We start from the raw sequence: 13,306 nt of genomic DNA on the forward strand, positions 1-13,306 counted from the left end.
AGGAGCCGTCATACAAATAGCCTTGAAACTAATTCCCTGAAATTAAATATTTCTCTGTAAGTCCCTATAAACAAGAATAAAACGTTCACCACTTTTGCAGAAATGGGAAACCCAAAGGCAAATGCGTAGAAAAACCACAAACAACAAGTGGCAGCTTTAGCATTAATACTACTAGAAATTACTTCTAGTTAAGAAAGAGAGGCACTAGTTTATCAATGATAAAGCTGCCATTGTGCCAAATGTGACAAAGATAAAGCAAAAATAGGAACATCCTACCTTATTCCAGCCATGACAGTGAGCTGACACTTCATCAACAGCTACCTTGTACTGTTGGTAATCCAGGGGTCTATAAAATGAGAGAGCATTCAAGGTTCGATTAAAATATTCGCTTAATAAAAATGTGCATACATCATTTGAAATTCAACAAAATGGGACATTACTCTAAGAGTGAATACATTTGCAAGGTAATGTATAGCTGACCACACAGCCTTCTGAAAGAACATTAACCAGAAGTCATGTACAGTCACTAATTTCTCATTTACAATATCCCTTTTTACACATTTACTAAGTAATAAAGTAGTATAACAGTTATTAGAACACAGTGTTTTTATGAAATATTTAATTTATAAACTTTACACAAGAAAAGAAAAAATAGTTTCACCATTAATATTAAGCAACATTAACACAGCTTGAAAGTAAGACTTTTAACAGCCCTTACAGCCTGAAACACTTTAAGAGACCTGCACACTTTCTTTAGCTGTCCTTGAGTCACTATTTTGTACAAAAGGGGTTGGGCAGCCAGTTGACCTTGGACCCCTAAAGGTTTTTTTTTCTCCTTACTAAGGAGTTTTTGATTCCTCTTCTACGTTGTCTTCTGATCTTTTCTGTTCTGTATTCACAACATATATGCTCACTTGCTTTGTTAAGCGCCCTGGGGCAACCTTGTTGTGAAAGGCGCTATATACAAATAAAGTGAATTGAATTGTATAGGAAGCCTTCAGAAATAAAACAGTTTAAAATGAATAAGTGGATTTCCAAAGTACTAATACGTACAATCAGAAACACCACGCTTTGGAAATGTAAACAAGGCATTTAAGGGGTTAGTTTCTAAATTAAAACACAGAAATTGAGAATTAAAAGGGCATGATTCAGAAATTTCCTTTTAGTCATGTCATTCATTCATACATATCAAATAAAAAGTTATTTACGGAAATGACTTCTATTCATGGACACTAGGATGAGGAAAAATTATAGCCAGGCCTATGTTACTATGTGTATGAATGCAGGGGGGTTAACAAAAGGACACAGGCAGAGAAGAAGGTGGAAAAACACAGCACACTAAATTCACACCTCAAGCAAACACTGTACCAGGGCTATGCGACACAGAGCCCTTTCAATCCTCTCTACTGCACCCTCTCATTTTGCACATCCAGTACCTTAGTCATTATACTGATCCCACAAATTCGAATTACCAGTTAAAGAACTGAGGAGCTGGTTTTTACATGATTCGCCAGTGGAGCAAATTAATGAATAATAAATCCGGGCATTTTCATAACACTTTTCAATCCAAATGATCCTAAAGCCCTTTACAAACAGGAGGGGCCCTGCTCTTGTGAAGAGCAGTAGTAATTCTGTACCAGCAATCCCGCCGCTCAGCCATTCAGTGGAGAAGTGAGAAATTCCTTCACCAGTTGAATTAAAGGGGACATTTTAGGAAGCTCAGTGTAGAATTTCCTAAGACAGTGGGGTTAACATTCCTAATGTTATGAACGGTCCCATTTGATTTTTAATAACAGAGAAGACTGCTGTCCTTTGGATTACACATTAAAAGGGAGTCCACTGTGTCTCTGGTTCAGAGGGAAGAGTGCCACCTACTGGTCCACCAACTTCACATACAGCAGCAATAAAATGTTCCTTAGAGGTCTCCTGTCTCAATAGTGACCAGCAGCAGCCCGGACATGAAACATTCAACACTGCTGTGTACTGAAAGTGCCAGAGGTAGGACTGCCCTCAGCAGGGCAATTGGAAAGAGACAGGCAGGAGAAGAAGGAAGCATATTTCCCAAGAAAGAAAAGGCAAGACAGGAAAAGAGAGGAACAGAGCCCGGGGAAGGACTGGAGGAAAGGGCACTCACGCACTGAGGAGGGTCTGGAGAGCCAGGTGCAGAGGTGTGCCCAGTTCTTCCGACACCCTGCTCCCAAGGTGAGCCAGGCAGTCTTCTATAGAGCTCTCTGGGTTGGCAGGGCTGAACACTGGAGATGTGTGGCAGTCAAAGCCTGTGCTGTCGAAGGCTTGAAAGATACAGAAGTATATATAAACATAAATGCATTCCGTTTCCTGTTGCTGTTGTTGTTCTCGTCTCTGCAAGGATAAGCAGTAGTAAGGTTTTCACAGTGCTTCATCTTCAGCAGCACGACAAATGTCTAAATTTTTTTTTTACAATGCAGCAAAGACAGTTCTTAAAACCCTTTATTATTAGACACTTATTTGGACACTATTTGACAACAAAGGCAAGACTCCGCCTTATTACAATGTCTATGAATTTGTGATTCTTAGAAGGATTGCCAGTCCATTCTAATAAGATGGGACGTCTCGATGTGTGGAGATACGAGATGGAAGTCTCACTGGCAAAAGCAGAGAGCAGCAATACGTTCAGATAAAATACCTTCTACAAGACACACCTGTGTTTATTCAACTTAAAGTCTAAATAGAAAGCAAAATTCACAATTCCTTAAGACTTCACTAATTCTTAAGTTTAGATAAGAGATTTTTTCATATAAGATGCAAGTTTAAGTTTTTATTCTTTATAAACTTTACCGAAAACAAAGAATAGACAGTATGTCTGATGAAAATGTCTTTATTTAGAATCCCCAATTATTTTGTCATCTACTCAACCAATCTGGAATCACTTACTGTTTTTAACACTCAGTTTAGTTACAACTCTTATACTGCATGAGAAGAATGAGGACCTGCCATGTTCCTCTGATGTGCCCACTTGTCAGAGCCATTCATCCTGTTTTTTAGCACTTTACACTCACTCAGTTTCAAAATGCCAATTGTTCTTTACTCATCACCTCACAGCAATGACTCTTGTACTGCACATGGAGAATGAGAATCAAATTATCTATCAACCCATTCATGGCATTTCGGAGATGCTGAAAACTCCAGTGTCTCACAGGTAACCAAGTGCACACTTAGGAGCAACACATCCTTCAGTGATGATGCTGCAAAGCAGCAGAAACCTAGGAAGTTAGAGGAGTTGTTTCATTCAAAGTATTAAAGAACCTGGATTATTAATGCTCACACTGGTCAAGTGGCATGGCCCATGTGCAAACTGGTAATGCCCAGACCACAGGGATTAACTGGTCCGAGTGACCATCTTTACTGTTTGAGCCACTTGGCAAGACCAAACTTTAAACATACAGTGCCTTGCAAAACTACTGCAGTGTTCATGTTTTGTTGCTTTAATGCTTGCAGTCATGACATTTTGACATAGCAATTGATAGTTGTTATATACGTAAACTATTTCACACTTTTAAATACCCAGCACCTTTGTAAACACGTGTTTGTCGACTTTGGCATTGCTTTTAACAACATCCAGCCTCATCTTATGACAGAGAAACCCACTGATTTAGAAGTAAATACGAGACTGATTAGATGGATTAAAAACTTTCTAAATTCCACCTTATCCTCCCTTACATGTACCAACACAGGAGCTCCCAAAAGCAGTGTTCTTTCACCTGTACTCTACACACTATTCACCATTGATTAAATTAAATATCCTGATTACACAGCCATGTGAAATTAATGTGTAATTTCACAATAGCTAGTCATCCATTGAGAGCCTTGCCAGAGGTTTTCAACTTTGCAAGTCAGTGCATGGGAATAACCGTCTTGAGATTAATGTCAAGAAGACAAAGGATATGGTGATTAACTTGCAGAAGGCTGGGGAAAGTATTCCTCCTATGAAAATTGATGACTCAGAAATTCAGAGAATGACAACTTATAAGTATTTCGGAGTGGAAACTGATAATAAAATGCACTTTGGGGCCTGTGCTTCAGCTAAGTATAAAAATACAGCAACACTTATATTCCTATATATATTATATATAGGAAGTTTAACTCATTTATTGTCGACTGCACTTTGATTACTCTGTTTTACAACAGTATTCCGGAATATTCTCCTCTTTTGTCTCATTAGTGTATATGGTAATATGCGAATTTGAGATAGGAATAAACTGGAGAAAGCTGTCAAACAATCCAGTAGAATTCATGGCAGCAGAAGTCTTTGAAGTCTATAAAAATCTTCTGAAGAAAAAACAAAACAGATAATGGGAGATTAAGTCACCCTCTTTATCACCGGTTGTGTAGATAAAGCAGAAGGGGGAGCTCCTGTCTTTTGCAAAACCAGATAAACACCAACAGACATGGAAGCTCTTTTATTCCTGTAGCCATAATATTGTACAATAACACAGTAACATAAGCTATTCAGCTACATCTACAATTCCATAATTGTTAAAATATACTGAATCACTGTAGTAACATGTACAGTATGAATAATAGTAATATGAATGTAGTAATAATAGTATGATTTATTTTGAAGAATTTCATGTTGCATTTATTGTATTCTTCTGTACTTGTATGCATGTGTCTTTTCTTTTTATTGGTGAAGGTTGGCAGCAATATTGCCAAATTAATTTTCCGAGTTTTGGGATAATATACAGTAGTTCTTCTAATCTAATCCGTCAAACATTTGAGTAACAGCATTATTTATAGTTCTGCTTCTCATTAATACAGGCAGAGAAGGAAATGTGCCAAAAAGAATGGGTGAAAATTTGGTGTGCAAAGAAAGTACAGACTGACCCAAAAAGACTTGAGGCTGCAATTGCTTCCAAAGGTGCTTCCAACAAATACTGATTTTATGGTTCAGAATACTAACGAAACCACTATTTCACAGTTGATTTTTTGCTGTTGTTTATCTCACTCTGGGTAGCGTGGTGACTCAGTGGTTAGCATTGCTGCCTCATGGCACTGGGGCCCTGGGCTCAAGTCCAAACTCGAGGTGCTGTCTGTGTGGAGTTTGTATGTTCCCCCGTGTTCGCATGGGTTTTCTCCAGGTGCTCTGGTTTCCTCTCACAGTCCAAAGACATACTGCTAAGGCAAATGGCTTCTGAGACAATTGGCCCTGGTGTGAGAGCATGCATGTCCGTTTCAGTGTGTCTGGCCTGTGTTGGACTGGCACCCTGTCAGTGGTGTACCCTGCCTTGCCTCCATTTCTTGATGAGACAGGCTCCGGCGTTCCGGCAACTCAGAATTGGAAGAAGCAGTTAAAGAATGGATGAATGGATTATCTAAGCCTTATAAATCTTCAGTTTGAGCATTCAAGTATAAATAAATAATATTTGAATAAATTAAGTTTAAAAAGTGTGCAGGCATAATTTTGTAACGTAATAAAATGGGACACAACAGGAGGGGTTTGAATGGTTTTGCAAGGCACTGTATAAACTTTCATTTTACTATTCGCTATGCTAAGCTTATCCAGACAATGCTGATTAACCATGATTCCACTAGATCTGTCCTGCTTTTTTTTTTCCATTTCTGTCACCCCTGGTAAAGTGGGTACCGGCCAGCGCCCCCTCACCACCTCTCAGACTCACACGCAGAGATCTCCTCCTCCAGAAGCCTGAGCTCCTCCTCAATCTCCGCCTTCACCTGCATTGCCCTCTCCTTCTCCTGGGACGACTGCTCCGGCTGTGCAGCTCCTGCGGAGAACACCACACTGCAGCTCAGATACACCCAGAGCTTGGTCTCTTCTACAGTACAGGACACGTACGCTTAGCTCTTCAAGGGCAGAATGAAAAAGATCACTCATCTACAAGGCCGCAAAGACAAGCACTAGGACTCCCTGACAGAACTTTAATTCATGAGGAATCTTAACCGCTACTTACCTTAAATAATCAATCTCCATCTAATTTCTGAAGACACTGTTGATAGGCCGGTGTATTTTACTAATATCTATTAAACTGAATGAGTCATTTCATACGACCTGTGGACTTCAACTCTGTTGTAGTAAAATGTATGAACAGAGTGCTTGTTCCTCATCTTACATTTTCTGTAGTCAAATATTTAGATCCTCTCCAGTTTTCTTATAAGGCAGGTAGCAGCACTGAAAATGTTACTCACCCTTGGCCATATCATCATCTGCAGCTTCCAAATGCCTAAGAGTTTCATTCATAGATTGATAGTCAATGAAGACCCTTATTTCATTATAATGTAATCTTAATTTGGAGGTGAATGGTTACACTGGGTGAACAATTTCTTTAGTAACTGACCACAGTCTTTAGGAATGGTATACTTCCTGAAGAAATGGCTTTAATGAATGGCACTTCACACTCCACAGACTCCAACATCTAGTTATAGAAAGAGTATTTTATCACCAATGTTTTCGATCTACACAAATGAAATGCAGATCAATAATGGAGTTTTAAACTTGCTTAAATATGCTGATGATATGGCCTTAGTTGGACTTCTGCAGGTAAGTGAAAGTTTGATCCAAACACTCTACTTTCACCAAGTATTAACTCTTACTAATTGGTGTCATGCACTTTAAAAATAAATGCCAAGAAAAAATAATTTGTGCTTCACTCAGGCAAACTTGAGCCACATTTCAACCTATAAATATAGGGAGCTTGTGGAGATTGTCCCTTGTTTTAAATATCTAGGTACAGTACGTGCAGTGGCTTTCAAAAGTATTCAGCCCACCTGAACTTTCACATTTTATTGTGTTTCAATATGTTGAATATGAATCATAATGTTTTTAACTGGGAGTTTTCCAAGATCCTCCTAAACTAACTATAAACATAAAACAGAAAATAACTGCACAAGTATTCACTCCCTTTGAGTCAATATTTGGTAGATGCACATTTGGCAGAAATGACAGACATTAGTTTTTTTTGGATGAGTTTCTACCAGCTTTGCACATTTGGACACTGCAGTTCTTGCCCATTCTTCTTTGCAAAATTGCTCGAACGTCCTCAGCTTGCATGGGAAAAGCTGATGAACAATGATTTTCAACTCCTGCCACAGATTCTTGATGGGATTGAGGTCAAGGCTATAACTGGGCCAATCTAGAACACAGCCTGCTCGCAAAGTGTAGGTTGAGATTTGATGCAAGTTTTTAGTCACTCTCCCACAAAACCCAAATCTGTGAAGCACCAAGGCCGTCACATGCATAGTTTCTCCCATTTCAGTTATAGAAGACTGCAATTCCTTTAGCGTTGTCACAGGCCTCTTAGTGGCCTCCCTGACTAGTGTTCTTCTCACCTGGTTACTCAGTTTTTAAGGATACCCTGTTCTTCACAGTCGTACCATTGTGCCATATTTTCACCATTTCTTTACAACAGACTTTACTGTGCTTTGGGGGAAATGTAATACCTCTGAAACTTTCATATACCCTTCCCCTGGTTGATGCTTTTAATAACTATTTTCCATATTTACTTTGAAAGTTTCTTTCACGTCATTATTTAGGTTTTGATGGGAGCTGTACTAATCAACTGTGGGACTTTGCAGAGATACGTACTGTATATTTATCCTAAACTCATGTGAAACACCCTAATAGCACACAGGTGGACTCCATTCAACAAATTATGTCACGTCTAAAGCTATTTGGTTGCACCAGAGCCTGTTTACGTGGGTCTTAGTAAATGGGGGTGAATACTCATGCAATCACTTATTTTCTATTTTATATTTGTAATTTAGGAGGATCTGTAGACTCTTATTTTTTCAATTTGACAAGAGAGCGTTTTGTGTTGTTCAATGGCAAACAATACCAAATAAAAGTCCAAGGGGGGTGAATACTTCTGATAGCCAATGGATATTGATAAACTTCTCAGACAATACAAGAGTATTATTTCTCTTATAATATTATATTATTTCTCTTTAGACATTTGACAAGACAAGAGCTTTGATATAAGCAAACATCCTAAAGTTGGCTTACACAAATCTGGTAGAGAGTGTGCTCTCTTTTAATAAGTAATAGTAAATAATACCCCACATCCACTATAGCTACACTACACTCTCATTTTGAAAAATTACCATCTGGGCATCATTTCAAAGGTTACAAAATACATTTTTGACAAATTGGTATTCTGAGTACTAGTACTCTTTTAAACTGCGATGATGTCAAGGCAATGCTCTGCGCATACATTATATACTTTAAATGCATGCAGCTCACTCACGAATCTTATGCTTTAAACTTGAATCACATGTTTTGTATGCATTGTAAGATAATGTTATTTATATTATATTGATGGTAAATATCTGTAAACTCCACCTAATGTTTTATGTACTCTGTATATAATTTGTATTGCCTCAGTGAGGCCAAGGAAAATGTCCACTCTAGGGGGACAATGAAGTAGATTCTGATCATTTAAAAATAGAAAGTGCCAAAACTTTTCCATGCAACTGCTCTTGCACGTACACTATTTTTTGTACAACAAGTTATCAACAGTATTTTGTCTTTAGCTTTTGTGAAAATTATGGTGAAAGGTTTTGCTGACTTTCTTCTAGTGACATACTATAAAGTTTAGAAATGAATGCAAATGACCCTTATGAAATGCTTGGTTATCATTTACATCACAGGGATAAGTAATGATTCTTTTAAAACAGGCCTTATCCCTAAATTCATATTAACAAGTGACCAGCATAAACCCAAACCTGTAGTATTATAATCTCCTGATTTAGGCCTAAACACAAGTTCACAACAAAACAAAGTTTGACTTAAGTTAGGGTACAGTATGCACAACTTCTGCATACTTCAGACAAGACTCTGTAAAAGCCATGGGGTTTATTTAAAAATTATGCACATTTGCCAACCAGCTGAAACATGTTGGAAATGTACTTAAAGACCTCGGGAAAACATTTAGATCAAAATCATATCAGTTACAGCCAGTGCACCCTTTTTCAAGCTTTATGCTGAAAGGTCCTAAATGACGTGTGAATTAAATAATCTTCTGGGTAATGGCATCACCCTTTAGCAAATCTGCTGGACTTTTTTTTTTTCAGAAAATCCAGCCAGGTCCGTCCTTGAAGAGTTAACTCTTACTCCACCCCTTTCCCTCGCAGCTGTCGTGCCCACCTCCCCTCCCTGGTGCGCGTCCTTGGACACTCTGGGCTGCATCACAGTGTCGGGAGAGGGGAGAGAAAGGCTACTGTGCTGCCAGCGCTCCACAGTCGATCGTGGACTTCCACACACAGGAAGCGATGAGCCCTCCGTCTCCACGCCACGCAGGGATTTCAGACATGCTAAGAGCTTAGCTGGGTTCATTTTTAAACTGGTTCCTCTCTCAAATTGGAAGCCCCAGCTCACTTACGCAACGAGTTCTTTCTGTCCCTGAGACAGGGACAGCAGAAGGTTAAGAGAGGGACTTTCCTTCCCACATTTTAACAAGTCAGTTGAATTTTTTTCAAAGCACGTAATTAACTCTTCAATACTAGCAATTTGTACCAACCATTTGTATTGGGCTAATTAGAACACGACCTGTCCAACTAAGTTCTGTCTCAGACAGCATAAAACTAAAAAAAAAAAAAAAAAAAAGATACATTTTGGGACTTTCAGGCATTTGTGCTTTTGATGCAACTGACCCCACTCACTCACTGTTCTAAAGGATATAACTCTTTTGTTAAAGCCCATGGCGCAGTATCTTCACGCATTCCTGAGGTTTGTAACTTAATGAACCAAATAAAAATACAGAGCACTGAAGAGGAAGGAAACTGAAATCATTACAGACCACAGACATGAAAAACAAGCCCTTAGCGTTCACACATTTTTAAAAGTGGTCTCTTAAAAAAACTTCAGGAAAAGAAAAAAGCAGAATTTCAATGGTGTCTGGAAAAACAGTCATGTCAAAAAGACATTGTCCTAACCTTATACATTCCAGTTAACAATGATATCTAAACCTGCATTAGCTCACGTTTGGACTTTTCACTCACTTAACACTCCTCCCAGTAGATTAATACTATGTGGTTTTCAGTGTCTGTGTATATCAGAAACCCTCTCCTGAAGAGACCCTTCTACTGAGGATACCTGATGCCTCAAAAATTATTCTGAATAAATACAGCTTCAATGTTAAACTGACTTAATGTGAAGAGATACATGATAAAGAATAATGCACTCACGGTGGCTACATTACTTTTAGGAAAACAGGACAGGCTGACGGAAGAGAAGTTGCAGCAGACAACCCACTCTTGAAAAAGAAACAAAAATTGAAAAAATAATATCACAGGATGTAAGGGTTAATCGTAATATTCTGGCTTTGTGTCTACAGAATGCAAAAGGGGCATTATCAGCAGGAATGTTGAAGCCAACATCCATCTGACTGGCCCACAAGACTGAATGGCTTGACCCTGTGGCTTTTCAAACCCAGGGGCAGCGAGCGGTTTTCTTCTCCAGAATGAATAAGATCAGTAATCTGCCTCTTTAGGACTGGTTTTGTTCCATGGCCAGCCTGCTCACGTGTGAGTAATTGTACAGTGATTGCACATGACAGTCTGTCAGAATATATAACAGGTCAAGTGGAAAGGAGGGATCAGTCACATTTCCATCGCTCTGAGCAAAACAGGAAATTCTCTGTTTTTCTATGAAGAAAATGAAAAAAAAAATTGAAATTTGCCTATACTGACTTGTCTGAACAGCATATAAATATCCTACATTCCCTCTTCTTTTATTCACTAGACTTCTGTTCTCCACATGTTATTTTTTAATAAACTGTATATAATCCACATTCCAGCATGTGTTCTTCATAGAAGATGGTGTAACACTCCAAAGTATCTCTTATTCTGCAGCAATACAAAGCATTTTAACACTCACTGGTACTAATTACTGTTGTTAAAATCATATTTGCTTTAGGAAGCAGTTATTTCATTTCTGGGAATACGAACACACCTCTAGGATCTGTACTCACTCCCTGACCATCTACAGCCGTATATAGCAGAAAGATGGTACGGACTTGACAGGAGAGTTCTTACATTACCAACGTGGCCACCAAGATCTTCAAAAAAGTCCTACAAGTATGTCATTACTGAAATACTCCGTTTCAGAAAACTCCTGTATTGAAACCAAACACTTAGATAGCAAATGATTGGCAGTGGTTGGTAAGGATTCAGACATAACCTGCACTTCCCCTCATATGGACAGACACAGGCTGAAAGTTATAACTGCCCCAGAACTGAAAAACATTAGCCTTCTTTCATACTATTACATACGAGTAAGTGGCACTGATCTTTATTCTTAATGAATTTCCTTTCAGTCCGAGCTCTCCTCTTCCCACTCATTCTGATGGAGATGAAACACCACTTCATAACTTCCGCAAGGCGCAAAAAAGTTCCAGTAACATCTAACAGTAAGCAGTACGGGTGACGTGGTGGACTAACTTCCAATGCGGAGCAGAGTGAAATTTAAGTTCGAAATTCAGCTTCGTAAAGTAAATAAGTAAATAATTAATGCAGTGCTTAAGAAAAAGTAGAAGACTAGATAAATCTTTTTTTTCTGATTTTAAAGTCCAAAGACCAATTCACTCTGGACTTCTTTCTCGTGAGCGTTGCTTGCTAATGGTAGCCAACCATAATTCTACAAGCTGACAGAGCACGTAAAGAATGAGCTAAATGGGTCAAACGGCCATCTGTCATATGCAACCTCTTTCATTCTTACAAGGGAATTGTTTTTGCAATACGACTTTTTGGGGTACTGTTCTGTTCTGGTTTGTCCTGTTCTTTGTGTGTTCTGGACTGTGAGTAACTCTTCTTAGTGCACCTCTCACTGTACTGATTATATTGTATGTATTGTATTATTATTATTGTATCATTTGTTACACTGTGTCTGTGTTGTCTGTGTTGAGCTGCTGTTGCACTGCAATTTCCCTCACGGGATCAATAAAGTATCTAATTTAAATGCACAAGTGCAGCTGCTGACCAAGATTATCACCCTGCAACTGAAAAACATGAATTCATCGATTTTATTACCATACACGTCTTTTAAACTATACTTGTCAACGAGGCTACTGCTTGGTCGTTAAAATGTAAATGATCCATGTGGTAGTTAAGATGTCTTACCAAGTTACTTTCAAAACATGCTGGTTCTAATGTAAGCAATTTTATATTATATGTCTTTTTCAATTCTAAATCATTGTGCCTTTATTTTTGAAACGCAAGAGAAAAAAAATAAAAGTTTTAAATAGTTAAAACATTTTGTTCTGAAATCTGTGTAATGAGGAAGTTAAACAGTGAATAGAACGATCTGGCAGATAGCCTACATTTCATTTCATTCCTTTGCTAGGCCAGAACTGTCTGTCCCTGAGCGTCTGTCATCACTTGCGCTTTACCTTCTGCAGTGGCACCCTGTTGCCCTTGAGGCCTGTCAAGCGAGATGAGACCCAGGTAGCTGAGGACGACATACTTCGTTTCATAATGAAAACCCTCTGGCACAGCAGTGGTGGAGGCAGCAGCAGCAGCAGCAGCCATTGAAGAGGAGGTTTCCGCAGGGCTGAAGAGCCAAAACTGGGTTTCTCAGGGTCTCCTGAAACAAGAGATATTATACAACAGCTGTGGCAACACAGCTCTAATGACTTAAGCCTAAAATGTGTCTGGTCTGGGCAAGTGGTGCGCATAAATATTCCCAGCAGTGCATTTAACAGGAAGCCTCCAGTATCCATCCCTGGGTTTTTAAACCACTGTAGTAATGCAATGCAATGTCACAAACGTACTGTAGGATTCCCTAGTTTTAACAACTTTCTGTCCGAGTTTCTGTATTGAGTCCTGCATTTGCCAAAGAGGCTGAGCTACCAGATACAGATATATTTGTATCTGTTCCTTCTAGTGCACAGTGTCTTGCTGCAGATACTGGATCTATACACCAAGGCTGTACATAATGGCAGGCCTCTGTCTCTGGTACGCAGAATGAATAATTAGGACATCTCAGGTCAAAATGCAAGGTTGCCACTTCACTAAAACGTGTGCATTTCTACCAATGGGACCATCAACTTAAAACCTTCAGCAAGGGTGTAGCCCTAGAGTACAGAGATCCCATCTTCAAATCTGGGCTTTGCCATTGGCAGACCTTCAGCCAACGGGACAAGTCCTGTGACAACCTGGCAGGCAGCTGGGGAACCAGGAGGAGCAAGTTTTCTCCATTTTAATGGTTAACAAAGCTCATTTGATTTGACAGCTAAATTACCACTTTCTAGCTTGATCTCCTGAGACCTCAGAAGCTAAGTCAGGCTGGGTCTGGCCCGTACTAGATTAGGATACTGCT

At 39.1% G+C, this 13,306-nt stretch overlaps 1 protein-coding gene across 4 annotated transcripts in view; it reads right to left on the reverse strand.

Annotated features, from left to right (window-relative positions):
• Positions 1 to 13,306, reverse strand: part of bcl2l13 (BCL2 like 13) — a 41,691-nt gene that overhangs the window by 26,506 nt on the left and 1,879 nt on the right. For 2 of the 4 annotated variants that reach the window (XM_088923981.1, XM_088923982.1), the window contains 4 exons: positions 12,378 to 12,571; positions 5,658 to 5,762; positions 2,135 to 2,291; positions 277 to 346 (listed from right to left, as the gene is read on the reverse strand). In XM_088923981.1, coding sequence (XP_088780107.1) covers positions 277 to 346; positions 2,135 to 2,291; positions 5,658 to 5,762; positions 12,378 to 12,516 — 471 coding nt within the window. In that variant the 5' untranslated portion in view covers positions 12,517 to 12,571. Of the gene's footprint in view, positions 1 to 276; positions 347 to 2,134; positions 2,292 to 5,657; positions 5,763 to 12,377; positions 12,572 to 13,306 lie in introns of those variants that run through there. The other 2 variants (XM_088923983.1, XM_088923984.1) reach the window with 2 other exon arrangements.

Source organism: Atractosteus spatula, chromosome 8 (assembly GCF_055471065.1).
Source record: "Atractosteus spatula isolate fAtrSpa1 chromosome 8, fAtrSpa1.hap1, whole genome shotgun sequence".
Classification (NCBI taxonomy): domain Eukaryota; kingdom Metazoa; phylum Chordata; class Actinopteri; order Semionotiformes; family Lepisosteidae; genus Atractosteus; species Atractosteus spatula.